Source organism: Sphaerulina musiva (genome assembly GCF_000320565.1).
Source record: "Sphaerulina musiva SO2202 unplaced genomic scaffold SEPMUscaffold_6, whole genome shotgun sequence".
In the NCBI taxonomy this organism is placed as follows: Eukaryota; Fungi; Ascomycota; class Dothideomycetes; order Mycosphaerellales; family Mycosphaerellaceae; genus Sphaerulina; species Sphaerulina musiva.
Genome location: NW_016017388.1, coordinates 1,106,913 through 1,125,797, shown reverse-complemented (window position 1 = coordinate 1,125,797; position 18,885 = coordinate 1,106,913). Strand labels below are relative to the sequence as shown.

The 18,885-nt window shown below is 51.9% G+C and overlaps 8 protein-coding genes across 8 annotated transcripts; 3 read left to right on the top strand and 5 right to left on the bottom strand.

The window, feature by feature from the left end:
- Positions 1-34: 34 nt before the first annotated feature.
- SEPMUDRAFT_117978 (uncharacterized protein) lies at positions 35-860 on the bottom strand (the record flags this gene model as incomplete). The annotated part of the gene is made up of 2 exons (XM_016901391.1): positions 35-712; positions 843-860. 2 exons carry the CDS (start codon positions 858-860, stop codon positions 35-37), a joined length of 696 nt encoding a protein of 231 aa, XP_016760148.1.
- Positions 861-3,169: 2,309 nt separating this feature from the next.
- Positions 3,170-4,851, bottom strand: SEPMUDRAFT_149822 (uncharacterized protein). The gene has a single exon (XM_016905790.1). It carries the CDS (start codon positions 4,390-4,392, stop codon positions 3,571-3,573), a length of 822 nt encoding a protein of 273 aa, XP_016760147.1. The 5' UTR covers positions 4,393-4,851; the 3' UTR covers positions 3,170-3,570.
- A 2,964-nt stretch (positions 4,852-7,815) lies between these two features.
- Positions 7,816-9,099, top strand: SEPMUDRAFT_27528 (alpha/beta-hydrolase; the record flags this gene model as incomplete). Its single annotated transcript, XM_016908429.1, has 1 exon — positions 7,816-9,099. A coding segment is annotated over one exon (1,284 nt), but the record flags the coding sequence as incomplete, so codon positions are not given.
- A 19-nt stretch (positions 9,100-9,118) lies between these two features.
- On the bottom strand, positions 9,119-10,823 carry SEPMUDRAFT_149821 (peptidyl-tRNA hydrolase). Its single transcript, XM_016905789.1, has one exon. The coding sequence runs from the start codon at positions 10,606-10,608 to the stop codon at positions 10,006-10,008; it is 603 nt and encodes a 200-aa protein (XP_016760145.1). The 5' UTR covers positions 10,609-10,823; the 3' UTR covers positions 9,119-10,005.
- Positions 10,824-11,813: 990 nt separating this feature from the next.
- On the bottom strand, positions 11,814-13,114 carry SEPMUDRAFT_149820 (ER-associated proteolytic system protein Der1). The gene is made up of 3 exons (XM_016905788.1): positions 12,694-13,114; positions 12,246-12,627; positions 11,814-12,176 (listed from the first exon to the last, which is right to left on the bottom strand). Exons 1-3 carry the CDS (start codon positions 12,883-12,885, stop codon positions 11,998-12,000), a joined length of 753 nt encoding a protein of 250 aa, XP_016760144.1. The 5' UTR covers positions 12,886-13,114; the 3' UTR covers positions 11,814-11,997.
- Positions 13,115-13,668: 554 nt separating this feature from the next.
- On the top strand, positions 13,669-14,135 carry SEPMUDRAFT_46635 (histone-fold-containing protein; the record flags this gene model as incomplete). Its single annotated transcript, XM_016909003.1, has 2 exons — positions 13,669-13,863; positions 13,917-14,135. 2 exons carry the CDS (start codon positions 13,669-13,671, stop codon positions 14,133-14,135), a joined length of 414 nt encoding a protein of 137 aa, XP_016760143.1.
- A 451-nt stretch (positions 14,136-14,586) lies between these two features.
- Positions 14,587-16,762, top strand: SEPMUDRAFT_149819 (MBOAT-domain-containing protein). The gene is made up of 5 exons (XM_016905787.1): positions 14,587-14,734; positions 14,788-14,832; positions 14,888-14,987; positions 15,038-16,056; positions 16,119-16,762. Exons 1-5 carry the CDS (start codon positions 14,713-14,715, stop codon positions 16,625-16,627), a joined length of 1,695 nt encoding a protein of 564 aa, XP_016760142.1. The 5' UTR covers positions 14,587-14,712; the 3' UTR covers positions 16,628-16,762.
- A 206-nt stretch (positions 16,763-16,968) lies between these two features.
- On the bottom strand, positions 16,969-18,129 carry SEPMUDRAFT_126372 (carbohydrate-binding module family 50 protein). The gene is made up of 2 exons (XM_016902062.1): positions 17,951-18,129; positions 16,969-17,866 (listed from the first exon to the last, which is right to left on the bottom strand). Exon 2 carries the CDS (start codon positions 17,761-17,763, stop codon positions 17,200-17,202), a length of 564 nt encoding a protein of 187 aa, XP_016760141.1. The 5' UTR covers positions 17,764-17,866; positions 17,951-18,129; the 3' UTR covers positions 16,969-17,199.
- Positions 18,130-18,885: the final 756 nt, after the last annotated feature.

The window sequence follows — 18,885 nt, the reverse complement described above, 5'->3', positions numbered from 1 at the left end:
TCAGGAAAAAGTTGAACCCACTCCATCCCAGCTGTCATGTAGCCATAACCTCGACAGGCAGCTGTGGCTGTGATCCAGTGCGACTGGCGTACCGCGCGATTTGGATGCATCCCAAGACGTATGCCAAAGAAATCGCATGGTGAAGCGCAGTGCACTTCAGCTCCTGATCGCATATCCCCAACATAGCCAGGACGCCTAACATTTCTCGGGAGTCGGCAGGATTGACACCAAGGAGTGGCAAGATGGACTTGCATTTTCCTGAGCCCGACCTAGACAGGCTGATCTTCGGTTTTGAAGCTTGCTTGGGGGCAATGGCCCTAGACACATTCGCAGAATAGTCCATCGCCGGTGGCGCAGACTCATCACGGAATTGCGGCGAGACTGCCGGCTCCTGCAACGGCGCCGTGGCTGTCAAGCGACTAGAGATGCCATTGGTAGTCCCTGGTTCTTGTGGTGATGGACCGGGTCTGGATGCTCGAGCAGCGTCTGATGTGATATGTACGCCGTAGGTGTGCTCAGCACCTCTGGACTGCCTCGCTGGGGGCCATGGCCTGCTTCGAGGACGGTACACAAGCGGTTCCACGATTACTTGTAGCTTTATCCTTTGCCCACCGGTAAGATTCGTAGAACTCAAGCATATCGCGGGACCACGCTGGAAATGGGAAGAGGTGAGGTTCTCCAAATGTTCGCTCTTTCCCGAGCACTTTGTCAGCTAGTCAAATAATTAATCAAGCTGGCTCAAACTCCATCAAATAAGCTTGGCTCCGCAAGACCGCACATCTCCCTTCGTCGCCTCATTCCCGCTCCCATCCTGGATACATGTACATACAGTGCAAGCAAACTGCCCTTTCTTTGGCCATGGCTGCCGCTGTGCGCCCTAGCTGATACAAACACCTGTTCTACCTACCGCCTGCTCCCGCCTCCATAGCCCTGCCCTGACCCTCCGACCATCGTTGCAAGATTAGCAGCATGTCAAGACATACATGGCCAGCAAGAGTTGTTTGGACGCAGAGCATGCGGAGTGGTCGATTTCTTGCGTGAATGTTCATGCAGCGCTGCAGGACTCAATGTCCATAGTGTTACACCATATGCTCAGGAAGTTAGCAGAAACAGTAGATGCTCTGGGCGCAGTCAGAATCGGTCAAATGCGCTCTCAGCGCCGCCACCTCCCCACGGTCGGTCGGCTAGAACGCGGCATGGATGGTACACAACTGGCACCAATGCTCACTCATTCTGTGCAGATAGCGCTGGCAGTCTTTATAGGCAAAGAGTACACCTCAGCAGCGCCAGAACGCCCACGGGCCAGGCGAAGAAGGCCACCGCCGCCACGATGCACCGCCTCTTGAGCATTTCTTCACGGACGCGAGCTCCAATGTAGACTACATTTCACAACACCGAAGCGAGTTCCAGTGCAAACCTGAGGCTCGACATCTCTAGCGATCGCGGCGTTGGTGTTTGGCGAAGTCAATGACGACACCGTTGACGACACTGTCCAAAGCACCTCGTCTTTGCCGTGTTTGCGCGCCTTTTTGCGTCCTTTAGCTAGCGCACGGAACTCCCGAGCGAATCAGAGCGACTCTGCGCTGCGCCTCCCAGATAAGCGAGCGGCACTCCAGAGATACGCGGTGGTGTGCCACGTGGTATGGATAACGAAGTAAGAGTGCATCAACTACCTCCTAGGACAACAGGACAGTGAAAATGTCCAACCATCCCTCCGTAGCAAAGATGAAAGGGAATTCTCTCCGTACGCAAGAAGAACAGGATGTTTAGGCGTCTGCAGCTATGACTGCAGCGCCCTGGGGCTCTTCAAGTTGAGCAACGCTCACTCTCATCTAGCCACTGTGGTGCAGTGCAATGCGATGATTTCGAAGCCGCGAAAAGTACCTGTGTGTCTGACCAGCGGGCTGCGTACCTAGGGCACTACGTACAGCAAATTATCCACTATGGAGAGTGCTAGGAGTGTCACCAAGGATCTGTTCTAAGTGACTCCATAAGCGGTAGGCATTTTGGGAAGACGCAGTACGACTCGGCATAACCTGACCCGTAAACTCGCTACTAAGTAAGTGGCGAGAGAATCGCGGCATAGTCACCAACGAAGAATGCGGCATGGTGCCTTTGAATGCTACGAAAACGTTTCAAAATGTAACCTCCCGTCTCGCTATTCTAGGCCTCTTATTACACTGGCACGCGCATGGTCCCTGAGACATACAGGAGCCGCTCTTCAAAGCACAGCCATGGCATCGGGTTTTCTCATGACATTCCTTCGTAACAAGAATAGTTTTTACATTCCGCTGAACACGAGGCGGGCGGGTGGCTGGACCACGTTTTGCATGAACATGAACACACCATGCTTTTTCTTTGACAGCAGGCACGTGCTGACAGACCGGTATGTCTCACACCTTCATCTGCCGTTGTGTAGGAGAGGTAGGATGCGAGATGAAAAAGGGTCACATAGAAGCTGGATCGAGCGGGAACTAAGGTGCCTTTCTCTCGGTGCTCAATTGAACGTTGAGTCTATAGATAACCCTTTCGATAGGTCAGGTTAGGTAGCCAGCAGTACGTATCTACTAGGTAAGGCAATCACGATAATCCTCGGAATTCGTGCATTGCTTTCATCACGTAGAAAAAAGAAGAACAGGTGAAAAGTAAAAGTCAAAGTAAGTGAGCAAAGGAAAAGAAAAAAATTGCCTCAAAAAGTACCTTGTATAAGGTATGTACCTGCCTATGTATGTACCTAGAGAACAAAAGTGTTATCTAGTCACATGTATTATCTAGTCACGTCCCCGGGCCCCAGTTATACCTTCGTCATTATACCTTAAGTGACATGTACATGTATGTACCTGCACATGTATACCTACTGCTCGTGGACATACCTAGTGTGCAGGTCAAGAATTCAAGGTTCAAGGTATTTGATAGGTATCTGAATATGCAAGTATACCTTAAGTTACTGCCCGCAGGGTAGAGGGAGAGAGACGGTAAGTCAATACATTACCTGACCTACCTGACGTAAACCTCCTAGCTGTTATCGTGTACCGACATATGTCGCATTTTTGCTTTCTTTAGATACATGGTACGGGGACCCTTTTCCGGGTTCGTGATAAGGCAGGGAATAAACGGTTTTGATGCAGAAAGAGGTATAGATCAGATAGGTAAGATAGGTAGGATAGGTGTGAATGCAAATAAATATCGTGGGTATAATTGAGACTATTGGTATGTGAAAGTCCGCATCTGGTATAGTAGGTAAGGTAGGTACAGATCATACACACAGACCATACACACAGACACAGCCCACACACACACACACACACACGCGCACACGCACGCACGCACACAAGTCTCCATCGTTGCTTCTGTCTCTTTTTCTTTCTCTCGGTATCTTGGCCTTGTCTTGATCTGAAACTGTCATTCATATGCCTGCAATGCTAAATCTTGGGGAACGGATTCCCATACATCCGACAAACGCCATCGCTAACCCCCAAAACGTTGAAATTCCAATGAAAAATAAGTGGTTTCCCCGTTCCCAAAACGTCAATTCGTTTATCATCATTCCAAGCTTCCAAGCTGTGGAAGCTACACTGCCAATGGATTGGGTTTCGGAGTTCCGAGTAAATCGCCCCACTCTCCTTTGGGTGCTGGAGCTGCGGGTGTTCGTGCAGGCGTTTGCGCATTGCTGTACCTTCTCCCAGCAGACTCTCGAAGGGGTTGGTGCACCGTAATGACGAGTGAGTCTCGTCGACCTGGGGTGGAGTATCGACTCGTCGTTTTGTTGGCAACACTTGCAATGTCAATTGCAGAATTCCGTCGCTTCAGTTGTCGTAGGTTCTCAGTCATGGCTGACAGCGCTGCGGGCGGAACGCCAGGGTCCGTCTCAATGGGTATGGTTTTGCGTGTCATGATGCGATCCATACTCCGTGTCATGAAGGATGGTCGTTTTCGTAGCTCTGGCCGCTTGCGGATTTCTGGTCGCTCCGGCATGACTTCGTTGTCGTCAAAGAAGGTCCAGCTTGCCGTTTCCTCGAATCGCACTCGCTTGACGGGCTTTGCGATGGAGCTGAGTTGGCTGCAGGTGGAATTGTTCGAGGTCCGACTGCTGGCCATCGAATTCCGTCCGCTGCTGAGGCTGTCGTGGCAGCCACTCAACGTCGTCGTCTCCGATGAAGGAACATTCTCCGTCTCGATCGTGTTGCTTCTTAGACGCAGGTCGGGACTGAGTTCCAAGAACTCCATCATTGATATATGGGACCCCAAGTCGGCAGGAAGCTTAGACGGCAGTCTGCACGCTGTGGCGTTCGAGGCAGCCATAGCGTTGTGCCTGTTGTTCTTTAATCCGACGTCGACTGCGCTGTGGCGGAATAGTTGGTGTTGGTAGAGGTGCGAGAGAGTCCAATACATTAATGAGGGAGGATTCGGATGAATGAATGAATGAATGCAGTCCCCAGTCAGGCTCCAGCAGTCAGTGGCGGGAGGGTCGGGAGCCAGGAGAAGCGGTAAGGTAAGGTAGGCTGTACCAATATGTACCTTATGGATGCCGGGAAGAGGATGATGGATGCAGCAACCTCAGGCAAGACCTGGCCAGCACCGACAGCTGTATAAGTCAGGTACCTGTAAGGTAGGTACAGGTGGGTGTCTGTGGTGTGACGGAAGGTGCTGTGTGTGTGTGTGTGCTGTACTGGATGAGTCCGATTGCCGAGGAGGGAGTTCGTAAAGAGAAGTGTTAGGCAGGTTAGGTAGGCACGAAGTAGGTCCTTTCCCTACCCAAGGTCTCTCTCAGAGATGCGAACACCTTCGGTCTTTTAGGAAGTGCGTCTGCGCGCGTGTGCGACTTGAGCTGACGCTGGTTGGGAATCAGCCTAGCCTTCCCCAGCTGCCAAATAGGCCAAATAGGTGGCCTGCCGACGTGTGTCCGGTGTCGTGACGCCGAGCCCGCCCCTTGATTGGCCCGTTCCTGCAGGTTGAACCACGGACGTGGTACACTATCGTGCAGTGTGCATTTCAATGCGTATGGCCTCTTGACTGTTGTGGTATCACTGTTTCATAGATAGCCAGCTCCCAAATGTGGCGAGAGAGCAGCGCGCAGCGCAGCGAACAGAGAAAGAGGAGACGGCCGGAATCTGCGCACAGGACCCTCGTAAACAACACACCCACTGCGGAGAATGTCCGTTCCACTACGACTCTAGTCACCAGCGACCCGTCCATCCTGCCTACACGTACATAGCATAACACCTTGCTGCCGCACGGCCGAAATCCCGGCGGTGCATTATTTTTCAGTCGGTCTCGCGCGCGCGCGCGCGCTGGCTCCCTCGCTCGCTCGATTTGCTACATCCGTCATCGACTTTGCCTATCGCAGACACGCTGTAAGTTCTCGTTTATGCTAGGCGCGATTCCCGTCTCAGGCACCGAATGGTGCCGTTGAGAGGCTGATGATTCACGTCCTGATCCCCCCGGCTCCATGAGCGTTTTTGGTCTTCAACGCATTCTTTTGAGACAATCACTCGTTTCCACGCCAGGGGCAGCTGCGGACCACCGTCCCGTTGATGCGGCTGATACTTCTTCGTGACACCTCGACCTGGCCTGGAACGGTTCATCGTGCTTTTCAGACGGATCGCAAATCGACAGGGAAGCGACAGCCTCGTCTGGAGTAAGACAGGCAAGAGGACAGCTGCTTGTACCACTCCATCTCCACCTTATCTCTCTGCCTGCATCCACTCTGCAGTTCCACAAGGCTGCCTCTCCCACCACTTTGCGGCTGTCACTCATGCCTGCCCTCCAGAGAGTGCTTCTCACTCTGACCCATATCCAAATTGGGACCCATCTCTGCTGCCACTCTGGATGACACCTCGTACTTCTGAGTATGAGCACCCCACGCAGATGCGTAACCGACACAACTGTCGGCGCCACATGAGGAGAGCCAGTGTGTGCGCCAGACCCATACAATATCACTCTGGCTCGCGGGATACCAAAATCGCATGAAGCCTCCCTCTCCAGCTGGTATGCACAAGTCTGTTATGCCATAGGCTGGACGAGTATTGCAATGCCTACCGCTTCCAGGCATGCATAGATGCTCTTAAGCACGGCTTAAGCCATCACGCTCGAAGAGACGAATCGTGTGGCCTTTTTCGACATCCACAGAGTCCATTCACAGGGACCATCCACAAGAGGCATGTGATCCTACTTCACATATAATGGTCATCGAACAGGCCCATGTATGTTAGCAAGAAATCGACCCAGAGTACCCCATGGAGTGGCCGATAAGCGCTTTTATCCGAGCGTTTTTCAGATATCTAAGGGTAATTCCTCAGGCCACGCTTTGCAATATGCTATAATGCTGTCGATATGAAAAGCCAGATGAAATGTGGACCCCTTACCTGGATCTCAAGATGGATTCGATGCACCTCCAGAGCTGCATTGTTCATTCTCATCTGGCTGTAACTACACTCCGAGATGGCCCGAGCTATATCCCACACACCTGTATGTCATCGAACATGCCTAAGTAGAAGTCAATCCCTTCGTTGATGCACAGCTGCATATGTGACAAACCCAGCACGGAAGACCACTGCCGGAGCATGAACTCAACGCCCGTGCGCCGACCTAAGAACCGGACTGAGTCTCCCAGCAGTGGTTCGCCACAGGCAAATGTATTGCTCTGGCCATCCATCAGTCCTGCGTGACGCGACAAGCTGATGACATTTCCCGGTGGAGGAGCATCTCAACGATAGTGCCCCGCAATGACTCTCCGCTCCTCAACTGAAATGGTATTAACGAGGGCTCGACGCGCGTCAGGCGTGTCCACCGCTACCCTCAGGGATATTGTCGTTGACCATCATCGCATGGAGTGCATATCGCCCTATGGCAATGTGAGTGAGTAGTGGTCAAAGTGAACGACTGCAGATCAACGTGAATTGGGCTATGTCGCTTGCGGCACTCCCCAAGCAGAGTGATATCCCAGTTAGCGAAGCTCAGTTTGCGGAGATCGTTGTGCTACTCCTTGCGGGCTGAGTGTGACTAACGCCTCAACATAGTTCTGTCACGCATAACTCGCTGCCAAGGCAACTGGGGGCGCCTCACACTCGAACGACTAGGGGCATCGGGAGTGATGCCGCACTGATAGCGAGGCCCGGGCGTAGAGTGACTGATTAATATATGGTTAGCGTGAAGATGATCTCGCAGTGAGGTCAGACTAGACTTCTCATACTTCCGGCAGTGGTAAAGTGGTTTCGTTCTTGTGGAGTTTTGAGTTCAAGAGCCAAGGATAGCAGAACTTGGAACTCCAGCCATTTTGGTCGTCTTCGGGCGCGTCGCAATCGTTCTCCCGTTGTTGAATACTCGACAGCAGTTCGACTTCGTCCAACCGAGCAAGCCCTTCGCTAATAGCGAGACGTAGATGTAGCACTCTGCACGCATGCCGAGTCGACGCACTTGACAGAGTGAGGCTAGGACCAGGAGAATGAACGACGGGAGTTCAGCCAAGTGCCGTCAGTGGTTACGGGCGGCAACTAGGCTCTTCGAAGTTTGCATTGCATAGATTGCGCGGGTAAGGTGCGGTTGCCCCATTGACTTTCCAGGTTGCGAAACAGAGTGATGGCGTCGTCGGTGAATTGGATGGAGAAGGTAGGTTGGTGCGAGGAGGGTGCTTTGCCAATTTCGCGAGGATAAGGTAGGTACTCTACCGTACCTGACCTTTAAGTTGAGCTTTTTGTCCACTGTGAGCCTGTGGCCCGCTGTGGCTCAGTGGGCACGAAATACCACAATCACATCCAAGAATGGACTTGAGCACCATCTCTGTCCATGGCGTCCAGTAATAGCTTCTGGGGTCTGCTCGCCACAGTTGCAGGGCTGGCATATGGGTTGTTCTACCTGACCATTGTGTTAGGCTATTCCCTTACCCACAAGGACTTCTGGCAGCCTCAGACGTCCACCGAGAGACGACTTCATGAGCGGGCATCCCAGGAACTCTGGTCCTTGCGGGAGAGTGTCGAAGGTATCAAGCACGACTTTCTCCGACTAGTGGACGGTACTCAACTTCATTACCTATTATCCTCCCCTCACCTTGTGAATCCTCGGACTCTCATCATCTTCCTCCATGGCTTCCCGGACTCGGCTCATCTCTTCCTGCATCAGCTGCGCTCACATTGGGCCAGGGACGCACAGCTCGTAGCTCTCGATCTGCCTGGATGTGGCGGAAGTGATAGCATTGAGCAGTATGGTCCTGACCAGGTGCTGAATGTGGTCTCGGAAGCCATTGTACTTCTCAAGGAACGCCACTTGGATTTACAGGCCCACCCGAGGAGTGAGAAAACGCGCTGCATTCTGGTAGGGCACGATTGGGGAGGGATCATTGGCTTCCGTCTTGCAGCAGAGACCTCCGATCTGCTCGATCATCTGATTGTCATCAATTCACTTCACCCTGCTTTCGCTGAAGAACAACTGAAAGGTCGAATCGCGAAAACGAAAATTCTGCTAAAGAACCGGGATTTCCGAACAGCAGCGAGTGTTTTGGGACCCGTGGTTTCGCAGTTGGTCAAATCGAGCTATACATATATGTTTTCGCTACCACTTCCACTGGCGAAGCTGATACCAAGATTCACGATGTATCTGATCCGATTTTCTCATAATCTCGAGTACAAGCATGGACCTTCACCATCTCAAGAAGAACGTGCCATCCGACTCGCAATTTCGTGTGGACCCGGAACAAGAGAGTGTCTATCTCCAGCTGAAAACGGCTCCACGTATGGCCCGTCTGTCTACGCTCGTTCCAGGACGACAGTACCCGGAGACTGGGACGGGAGAGTCAAATTGTATGCACAAGGTCTCCTACGCCGGAAGTGGACGCCATCTTATCCCGGTTACATTAAACAGCATGATCAGACTCTGCCATCTACATTCGATGGCAAGCATTTCAAGTGCCCAGTCAGCTTCATTTTCGGATTGCAAGATATTGCATTAGATCCTCGCATCGCAGTTGATGGTGTCGAGAGATACTTTCTCCAGAACGAAGAAGCTACTGCAGCCTTTCAACAGAGTAGAGTAGTGCGGCTGCCCCGGTGTGGACATTGGAGTCTGCTTGAGAAGGATGGCGAGCGGGCTTTGAATGAAGTCTTGGGATCAGTCGTCTGAGGTACTAGATGCGGGTCGCTGTATACATAATGTCTACCTATACCTAGTGCTCGAGGCATCGCATACGCTGCACTGTACGAGGAACGGATGCTTATAGCCACTCGTGATCAAACTCGAAAGTGCAGCTAAGATCGCCCGCAACGAAGGCTCCGTTCGAGAAAACCATCTGCACTTGGGCAGCATTACTCGAGGAACTTGAGGAAAGAGTGCCTAGATCATACCACCAAGATCAAGACACTGTTCGCCCCAGAAACCGAGTAAATAATGCTTTGAGCTAATCTGCTATTTCAGAGAGGAGATATGGCCACCAACGAGAAACCGGAGATCAAGCTCGAAGAGCAAGAACATCACTTGAGACGAGGTCTCCATCCGAAGGGACGCCCATCTCGCGAGCCACGTGGCTAGAAGGTCCCGAAGGTAAGACGGCTGCTACTACAGAGGGTAGGGAAGCTCGAGCACTGGTAACCTGAGCCAGTGATTGCTATACACCTTTTGGCCGGACCGAGAGCCAGGGCTCAGTGCCGAGAGTATTCATCTGTTTGCGACCCTGCTTGCAAATGGCAGACCGTCGACTGCGAGATCGCGGGCCAGTTAGACCAGACTTGTCGTAGGATAACGAAGGCGCGTAGCTCAGCCGAACTGTGTCGAGCATCAAGTGCTACTGCTACTTGCGCCTGTGTCTTCCGGAATGACCAACCGAGGCGGAAGTACCAGCCTCGAGGAGAGGTGTGATATCCAACGAGCTGCTAATGTGGTCCACATCGTTGCATGCGCCAAGTCTGTCATTAATTGACATGTCCCATAGCGTCTCTGATGACTGCAAAATCCTGTAGGGCTTCTTGTTGATAGAATGTTGTGTCCGCGAAAGGCAGCACATATAGCTCGATCGTATCAACCACTCTCAATCTTCACCAGTTGCGCAAAAAGTTCTTCTACGCTGCCATCAATGGCCAACCGTTCCTTATGATCCATCTTCTTCAGCACATATCTCGCCACATCATCGCTTTGCCTGCTCGCGGGCCTGCCAATTCCCACACCAATCCTTACGAATGCCGTGTTACCAATAACAGACATGATGCTCTTTAGACCATTGTGCCCTCTTGCGCTCAGACCTTGCTGCGTCTTGACAGTAATGGCACCTAATGGCTTCTCCAGCTCGTCATGTACCACAACCAATTTACCCACTCCATCAACCAGACTCCGATTCCAAGCCTGATATGCCGCTCGTACGCCCTTCCCGCTCTCGTTCATGTATGCGGTACTCTGCCACAAAGTCCAGTCTCGGCTGCTCCCCACAGATATGGCAGGAGGTCTGCTCACAAGGCCATTACCCCAACTTTTTTCCTTGGAGAATGGCGCATAGCCTAGGTGAGCTGCTAGGCGATTCAACGCCGTGTGACCGGCGCTATGCAGCGTGTTGGCATATTGTGCTCCAGGATTGCCGATGCTGCAGATTAGAAGCGGCACTGCGCGAGCAGTAGGAGCTGCGACCATTGAATGTCCAGCGACTAAGGACTCCTCGCTCTGTACTGCGGCAGCGATGGCGTGCAAAGTTGCTTGAGACTTCTGCTTCTTCTTGTTCGTCTTTCGCGACTTTGAGGGTGCTTTTTTCACAGATGACCTCCGGCGGACGTGGATCGCGTCCGGGTCTCCGTTAGTCAGCACATCGTCATCCCTCGAGTGCTTCGCGTGCTGCGCGTCTTCGTCTCCAACACCAATAATAACATCGTCATCTTCGCGATTTGGCTCCATGGCTGCCAGCATTCTGATTACAATGTTACGGCAAGGTTGTCAATTTGCAGGTTCTTAAATACTCAAAGACTTCCACAAAGAAGAACAAAGTGCTTTTCGGATGAGGACAGGTGACTCACTGACCACACCAGCTGAATAAAGACGCCGCAGTCGGCAGCATGTGATTGAGAGAAGCCGCAACCAGCACTTTTGATATTAAGGTGTATTCTGGTCAGAAATCGGGACCTGGTCTGCTACAGTGACCATGTCTTGAATGAGATGTCTAACCTCTGGACTGCTCAAATCGTAGTAATCCTGGCTCACTATCCTGACGAAGCGGTATTTCCTAAGCCGTCAACTGCACAACTCAACGGGCATACATCTGGCTGTCATGAAGCTGAGCTTTGAAGAATTGCCTGATTCGGTTCTCTGCAGCGCGGATGGCGAAGACATGGAGGCAGCGCGGGAAGATTCTGCAGCAATGTCCTTCCTCCAAGCTGCTCACAATGCGATGTTGACCAGCTGGGAGTTTCACTTCCTCGACCTTGCCTTTGTTTCGGGAATAGTCACAAGTCGCTCAGTACGATGTTTCCACACAGGTTTTTGCAATGCCTTGTGCGCTGACTATGCTCCTGAGACCCATGTCTGCAGCGGTGAAATATGAGTGAAGAGGAAAATCGACCTCAGGTAGCATGATTCGGAAGATTCTTGCGGGAGGCACTGTCCAGCCCAAGGAGGTGGTGAGAGCGACGGGTCTGATCGACCCATATAGCCTTTCTTCCGGCAGTAATGACAATGTTGTAGTTATTTTCCTAAAACTCTTGTGGCAAGCTCTCGAGGCACTTGCGAAGTATCGTGGTGTCAATTTCGTCACGGAATGACGGTAGTCGTGGCTGTCGTCACAGTAGTCAACGGTTTGCGAGTGGTGGTGTCTGAATCCATGTCGAAGGTTCTTGTCGCTGGTCGTGGTTTACAATGCTGTGAATTGAAAAGATTCCGAGAGTGTCGAAGCTAAGGAGCGGTGCCAAAATCAACTATAAGTGAAGTCAAGTAAGGAGGGCGCATATGACACTTATCCAAAGCGTAGACCAAGGACTAGCCGTAACGATCGTGTGATTCATGATATGTGCAATGCATCGCTACTAAAGATACTTAACCCACATCGGGCACCACAGGCGCAGCGATGTCCCTATTCAATGCTGCAGCGTGCACGTCGGTTTCGGCCACGGGTACAACTCTTCTCTCAAAGAGTGAGACCCACCATTGTGGTGGGTCTAGTGGTCGATGCCCATGGTGCGTTGATGGGTATATGTCGTTGAAGAAATAAACAACTGTGATGCGCAATTAGCTCAGCACGGCTTTGCGACCTGCCAGTTTGAGGTGCGACCACATGTACTCACCGTGTCCAACAGCCACTCCACAAAGCTCATCTTTCGGCCAATGTCCATGCAGAATCACATTGAACGCAATCAGCACCCACGGCAGCCATGGAGCTGTGAATGTGAGGACGCCCAAGAAGCTGAGCCTGGTATCCGGATTTCGCCTCGCCCATATGTAGACCAGTGTGCTGCTTAATGTGGATGCCAGAAATGCCTGATTGAACATCGGTTGAGCAACTGCCAGTAGCGTGACAGCCGTATAGGCCAGCATCCAGCTGAAATGTGCTGCAGATGCAGCCGATTCCTCCAGCATTCGCGCGTAGCGTTGGATGAAAAATATATGGAAGACGAGATTGAGCGATAGTGGGCCGAAGTAGATGAAGGTGGTGATGAGGCGCCAGAACTGATGTATCACCACTATGTCAGTCCTTGTGTTGGGAGAGCGAAGAGGCCATAGATTTGTGCGTACCTGCTGTTTCTGCCATACGGCTCGAAAGCTGTAGAACAGCTGGAACGGTGTGAGGACCTGACATTGTACGAGAATGCCTGTGGCCACCGTGGCCGTGGTCCACCACCGCGTGCACACGGGCATCTCAAAGAACCACTGTTCCAAAGGCATTGCGCCTCCGCCCTCTCCTCCGCCGCCCATGATTGCGGCCATGTTGGGAAGTGATGAGTCGTATTATCGGCGAGCGAGAGTATTCGGTCGAGGTGGAAGCAATGTGTGGAATGGTTGAGGTACACGCTTGGACGGCGACAGATCCAGTGAGTCAGTGACTTCTGCGGAGGTGGGTGTTGTTTGCAACGTGAAGTGATTGTGAGTGACACCCGAATCTTACATTGCCTTAGGACCTCCGGTAAGGTCAGGTATGCGCCAGGGCCAGCTGTCTCTGTCGTCAGTCGCGCTTTGTCTCTAGGAGGTAGACGCCGTCGCTACCTACCGAGCGAGCTCTTATGATCTTATCTAATCGAACAAGGGGGCCGCATCACTAGCGCGCCTATCGTCCTCTCCAGCCACACGACAAGCGAGGGACGGCGGAGTCTCGGTGGCTGGGGCTTCGCATTCCGAGAGTAAACAGAAGCCGCAACCAGGTTCCTTTGGCCATCAACAGTAGGATATGACAGGTCTCCGACGCCCTCACAGAACACCGTATTTCGCGCAGAATTGGTACGCGACCCGAACAGCCCAAAATCGCGTCTTGGATCTCCCCACAGCCGCCGCAGCCGACGCGTTTCTGGCATTGAACTCACGCGAATCGTCAAGTACTGGACGCACGACACCGAGACAGCTGAGGCTCTCAGCATTCGCTTGATAGGGATTAGGCAGGTCATGATGGCACGCACAGCAGCAGCTTCATCATCAAGAGGAGGGAGACCAAGTACAGGCTCAACTGGCACGCCTGCGCGAGGAAAGACTGTGCCTACTCGAGGGAAGACTATACCCATGCGCGGAGGCAGAGGTGGAAGAAATAGCACCGGGGGGAAGGGACCCAGAAGGAGTAGTGGACCTGCCGGTGCGGTGTCAAGTGAGCAGCAGAAGAAGCGCAGATACAAGCCAGGCACTCTAGCTCTAAAGGAGATTCGCCGGTATCAGAAGTCAACGGATCTGCTGGTCGCGAAGCTGCCTTTTTCACGTCTGGTAATTCGGAATTCTAAAGTGGAGAGTAGTACGTTTGTTAACAGTCAGAACAGGTCCGCGAAGTTTGTCTTAATGTTGCGCCTCCTGGATCTGAGGTTACAAGATGGCAGTCACAAGCCATACAAGCACTGCAGGAAGCGGCCGAAGCGTTCCTGGTACATCTCTTCGAGGACTCGAATCTGTGCGCGATCCATGCGAAGCGCGTCACCATCATGCAGAAGGATATACAACTGGCGCGGCGAATCCGTGGAGCATGGGGAGGTCTTGGTTGAATTGTTTGTCGGGCGCGTTGCATGGGGCAAAGGCATGCATCTGCCGTTGAAATCATTGTTGAGCTCAGCGAGGCGTCTGGCGAAAATTGTTTTATGCGAGTATTGGAAACGTGGTGATACCAGAGAGTTTTGAACAGAGAATGTACAGCAGGAATTGCTGTCCAGAAGAGTCTTATCTGTGCCACATGTCGACGACCAAAGCTCATACAATGTTGAAATCATGCAACGGTCCTGCTATGCTTCTCAACCATTTTTTTTTTCGCTGATTTACTGTGTCACCTGTGCCCATCGCTATCGTTTTCGTACAGAGACAGAACTGCGGCCAGTAATCTTGGCGCGGAATGGCCGCACTTCTCCCGCAAGTGCTCAGCTTAAACACCGACCTAACCTACCTTACACTTTCAACTGCTCCTCTTTCACATTTCGAACCTACAACAACCCAACACATACCTGTAGCTAAGGTACCACTGGATCTCTCACGCCTACTCTATTGGGAACATCATGGTCTGAGACGCGGTCATAATTCTGCTGTCGATATCAAGAGGGACGGGAGCCACTTGGCTCACAAAGCTCGAAGATGCTGCCCTATATCAACACTCGTACGACAGACCTCGGGCATAGCAGAAACAACGACGAGCTGACAATTTGATAGCGTTTTCATATGTCGCAGGAAAGCTGGGTGCTTCGACCGACGAGTGTGGGTTGCACGCCTTACAACAAACAAAAGAAATCTCCGCTGACCCGAGCACCAGTCAAACTCATATCTTCGTTCTTGATATCATATCCACTTGCAGCTGTCTTGAAGCGATTGCCTGATGACAAGCCACATCTGAAAAACATCTTCAGCATCTCGTATGTGAATGCAATCTGAGTTGCACGCCACCTCCACTGACTGCTCTCAGCGTCGCTCTGTTTTACCTTGTCGGCCTCTTCGACCTATGGAGTGGTTTGTTTGTGGTTTTGTTTGATGCCATTGGCACATATCTGATCGCAGCCTACATTGGAGGACCTTATATGCCATGGATCGGCTTCACCTTCTTGATGGGCCACATGTCGATTAGCCACATTTACCGCATGATCGAAGATAGCCCAAGCTCAGTTGATATCACTGGAGCGCAGATGGTCCTCGTTATGAAGCTTTCTGCTTTCTGCTGGAACGTCTGGGATGGAAAGCAGAAAGATGAAGACCTGAACGATGTTCAAAAGGAGCGAGCTATCAGACAACTCCCTAGTGTATTGGACTACGCGGGGTTCGTGTCATTCTTCCCGTCGATCATGGTTGGGCCGGCCTTTGACTATGTGGACTATGAACGATGGCTCAACACTACTATGTTCGCGCTGCCGCCCGGTACAGATCCTGCAAAGGCACCACCAACGCGAAAGAAGCGGAAGATTCCCAGAAGTGCGACTCCGGCTATGTTCAAGCTCATCACTGGCTTGCTGTGGACCGTCTCATTCCTGCAGCTATCCGCATACTTTTATCCCGAAATGCTGCTCAGCGAGGAGTATAAGGACATGAACATATTCAAGCGCATTTTCCATATGTATGCGATGAACTGTGTGCAGCGGATGAAGTATTATGGAGTCTGGACACTGACTGAAGGCGCCTGCATCCTGTCGGGTATTGGGTACAAAGGATTGAATGCAAAGACTGGAAAACCTGATTGGAATCGCCTGACCAACATCCAACCCTGGGGTGTAGAACTCGCTCAAAATACTCACGCCTATCTGGGAAATTGGAACATCAACACCAACCACTGGCTGCGTAACTACATCTATCTACGAGTGACGCCGAAAGGCAAAAAGCCAGGCTTCCGAGCCAGTATGGCCACTTTCGTGACAAGTGCTTTCTGGCACGGATTTGCTCCAGGTTACTACATGGCATTTCTCCTTGCCAGTTTCATTCAAAATGTTGCCAAGAGTGAGTTTTATTAACACTACCTTGCGCTCAGATCGAAGCATTACTAACCTAACCACGAATAGATGCCCGTCGACTCTTGCGGCCTTTCTTCCTCACGCCAGACGGTACCAAACCGACCAAATACAAGCCATACTACGATGTCTTCACATGGCTCGTCACACAGCTAGTCTTCTCATTCACAACGACCCCTTTCATCTTGCTCGACGTTCATGACAGCATGCTCGCGTGGGCTCGGGTGTACTTCTACGCCGTCATCGGCGTTGCAGCATGTAGTGGGTTCCTGGCATCACCCGGCAAGGCCTGGCTGCAGAGAAAAGTCAAAGCTCGCAGTGGTAGTGGCAGGCCCCAGCTCCAGAAGGCCGATAGCTTCGAGAATATGTCTGGAGCGACGCTGGGTGTACCTTCGGAACCTGGCCAAGAATTTGATGAGATGGTTGACGAGATTGTGGAAGAAGTGCGAAAGAGGAAAGGTCAGCAGGCGTTTCCTGATGCCCAGGAGTTGAGACGCAGGGTAGAGACTGCATTGAAGAGGGAAACGAGTGATGAGAAGAAGAGTGCGAAGGAGCTTTGAGGTGCAAAGTCGTTTCAACGAGTTGGGATCCAGGCGAACAAAGTAGAGCTGTTAGAAACAGAGGCGGTATTGGTGTCCCTAGCAATTCATATAGTAGCACTGCACACGATGAGTCTATAGAGTTGCCAAGCTTTCATAGGTATCACATGGTCGGCGTGGCATCTTGTGGCGTGCAGAGCCGGCTTCCAATAACCGGGTCGATTGCTCCACGTCTTGTCAAATGGGACATGGCGGGGTCTGAGGCGAGGATCCACGTTGCATTTCCACCCGTATCTTACCTCGTCGGTATTCATGGGTCTGGAAACGAATACTAACATCGTGGAGAATCTGGGAAAGCCAGGGAATCTTTTATTCATTACCTGCACCTTCCTATGCTACGGTACCTAAGGTATGTATTATTATATGATAATTTTTCCCTGTTCCCCCCCAACCAATGCTGTCGTTCCTCCAATACCTTAGGTAAGGTAGGTAGGAATACTGAAAAGCCCCAAATGAGTGACTGGAGGAATATGGGCCAGGATACATATAAAAAGTACGTTTTGCCATTCCATGCAGCGCCACATAGTCGCGTCTTAAGCCTTCACGCAAGCCCAGTATGCAGCCCAAGCCGTCGTGGAGTTTCCATTCCACTCTGCAAACTGATTCACCTCGAATCCGTTCTCGGCAGCAAGATCCTCGACTCTTTTCCCCGGCTCAATCAACTCGAATTCCTGGCAAGTGCTCACAATATTCGGCATGATGGGCACTGGAGTCTGATCCGGAGTGTAATGGGTGCCGAAATCAGGTTGCACGGGTGGAGTGAAAGTGTACCATGGGGTGTTGATGCACACTGGCACGTACGCTTGCAGGCCAAAGCAGGTCTGGCCGACGTTGGGGTTCCATTTGTAGAATTGCGTGACGGTGAAGCTGGAGAAGGATTTGGCGATCGAGAGGCAGGTGTCGCCGGATTGGACCGTGTAGAATTCTGAGCAGTCGGAGGGACGGACGGTGCAGACGCAGCCAGCGGAGACTGAGCAGTATTGGGTGCAGTTGCTGTTGTCGACCCGGGCTTCGAGCGTACCGGAGTAGGCTGCTGGGAGGACGGAGCAGACTGCGCTTGTTGCGAGTGCGCTGAGGGTGAGTAGAGAGCAGCGCATCTTAATACTGTGGTTTTCGGTAGTCTTGAGGTAGTGTGTGTTGTAACAACTGATGTGGCTCTTGGTCGCTTGTGGAGATGATGCTGCTGCTGCTGCTGCTGTGCTGGATGAGTATGAACGATCAGAGAAACATGCTCCTACTTATATGTTGCGACAGATCCCGCAGCTCTCACACCAGTCTTGATACCTCCTACCTCCGAAGAGGTAGCGTAGGCGACAGGTCTATTTCCGCGTTGACCATGCCACCGTCCGACTGGATGCAGCCTGCCATGGCGCATGCGAGTAGGCAGAAGGCTCCGCATTGCAAAGGATCAACATCGACCATGAATAAGCGGCCAAAGACGACTGGCTGGTGCCTGCAAAGACTGTGCAATAAAGTGGACTGAAGGATTCGAATATCAAAAAGGATGCTGAGGTAGCATTCGGGTGGCACGATGGCAATTGGACGATGACAATTGGAAATTGGAGATCGAGCACGTTTGGGTTTTCAGCCGCATTGACTTTGGCAATTTCGACGGCAACAACTACACCGACAACAACACCCTCAACACTGCTTCTCGCACGCCGCAACACATGCATAACCATCGCCATGACTGTGAAAATCATCGCCTGCACCCATCTTGAGCTTAGAAGCGCGCCATCCTCGCAGTTACCTGGGTAATGGATGGATGGACAGCCACACAGGAGACACAAACTATACCTGTGTGCCCGTACAGACTCAATTATGAAAGAAGATCACGACTTCACGAGCTGTAAGGATCAAGTATCGCGGCCGGCTCTCTTCATCTATATCGTACCACATCTAAATGATCCGTTTGATCGTCTTTGCGACTTCTTTGTATGCTGCATCGAGTGGCCGTTTTTGTGGACTCCAGTCAATACCATGTCCGTAACATATCCCGCTACGCTGAAGCTCATAGAGATAGATACCAAAGGCCTCAGCGATGCCGCACCAACCGCTCTCAGGTCGTCGAAGATGAAGGCTTCAATGTTAATAGGCAAGCTGACCAACAAGGTATTCGTGGTCACTGGTGTCAGCAGCGGCATTGGGGTTGAAACTCTGAGGGCATTATACGCGATTGGTGCTCACGTGTTTGGCACTGTGCGAAATGTGCCCAAAGG

What these genes read in the sequence shown, in the direction of transcription:
- SEPMUDRAFT_126372 (XM_016902062.1), bottom strand. Translation starts at nt 17,763, where the DNA reads ATGCGCTGCTCTCTACTCACCCTCAGCGCACTCGCAACAAGCGCAGTC.
- SEPMUDRAFT_149819 (XM_016905787.1), top strand. Translation starts at nt 14,713, where the DNA reads ATGCTGCCCTATATCAACACTC. An exon ending in GCTGCCCTATATCAACACTC is followed by an intron (nt 14,735 to 14,787) that starts GTACGACAGACC and finishes ACAATTTGATAG; the next exon opens with CGTTTTCATATGTCGCAGGA. An exon ending in GGGTGCTTCGACCGACGAGT is followed by an intron (nt 14,833 to 14,887) that starts GTGGGTTGCACG and finishes CCCGAGCACCAG; the next exon opens with TCAAACTCATATCTTCGTTC.
- SEPMUDRAFT_149820 (XM_016905788.1), bottom strand. Translation starts at nt 12,885, where the DNA reads ATGGCCGCAATCATGGGCGGCGGAGGAGAGGGCGGAGGCGCAATGCCT. An exon ending in CCGTATGGCAGAAACAGCAG is followed by an intron (nt 12,628 to 12,693) that starts GTACGCACAAAT and finishes GTGATACATCAG; the next exon opens with TTCTGGCGCCTCATCACCAC. An exon ending in TGGAGTGGCTGTTGGACACG is followed by an intron (nt 12,177 to 12,245) that starts GTGAGTACATGT and finishes TGCGCATCACAG; the next exon opens with TTGTTTATTTCTTCAACGAC.
- SEPMUDRAFT_149822 (XM_016905790.1), bottom strand. Translation starts at nt 4,392, where the DNA reads ATGTATTGGACTCTCTCGCACCTCTACCAACACCAACTATTCCGCCAC.
- SEPMUDRAFT_149821 (XM_016905789.1), bottom strand. Translation starts at nt 10,608, where the DNA reads ATGGTCGCAGCTCCTACTGCTCGCGCAGTGCCGCTTCTAATCTGCAGC.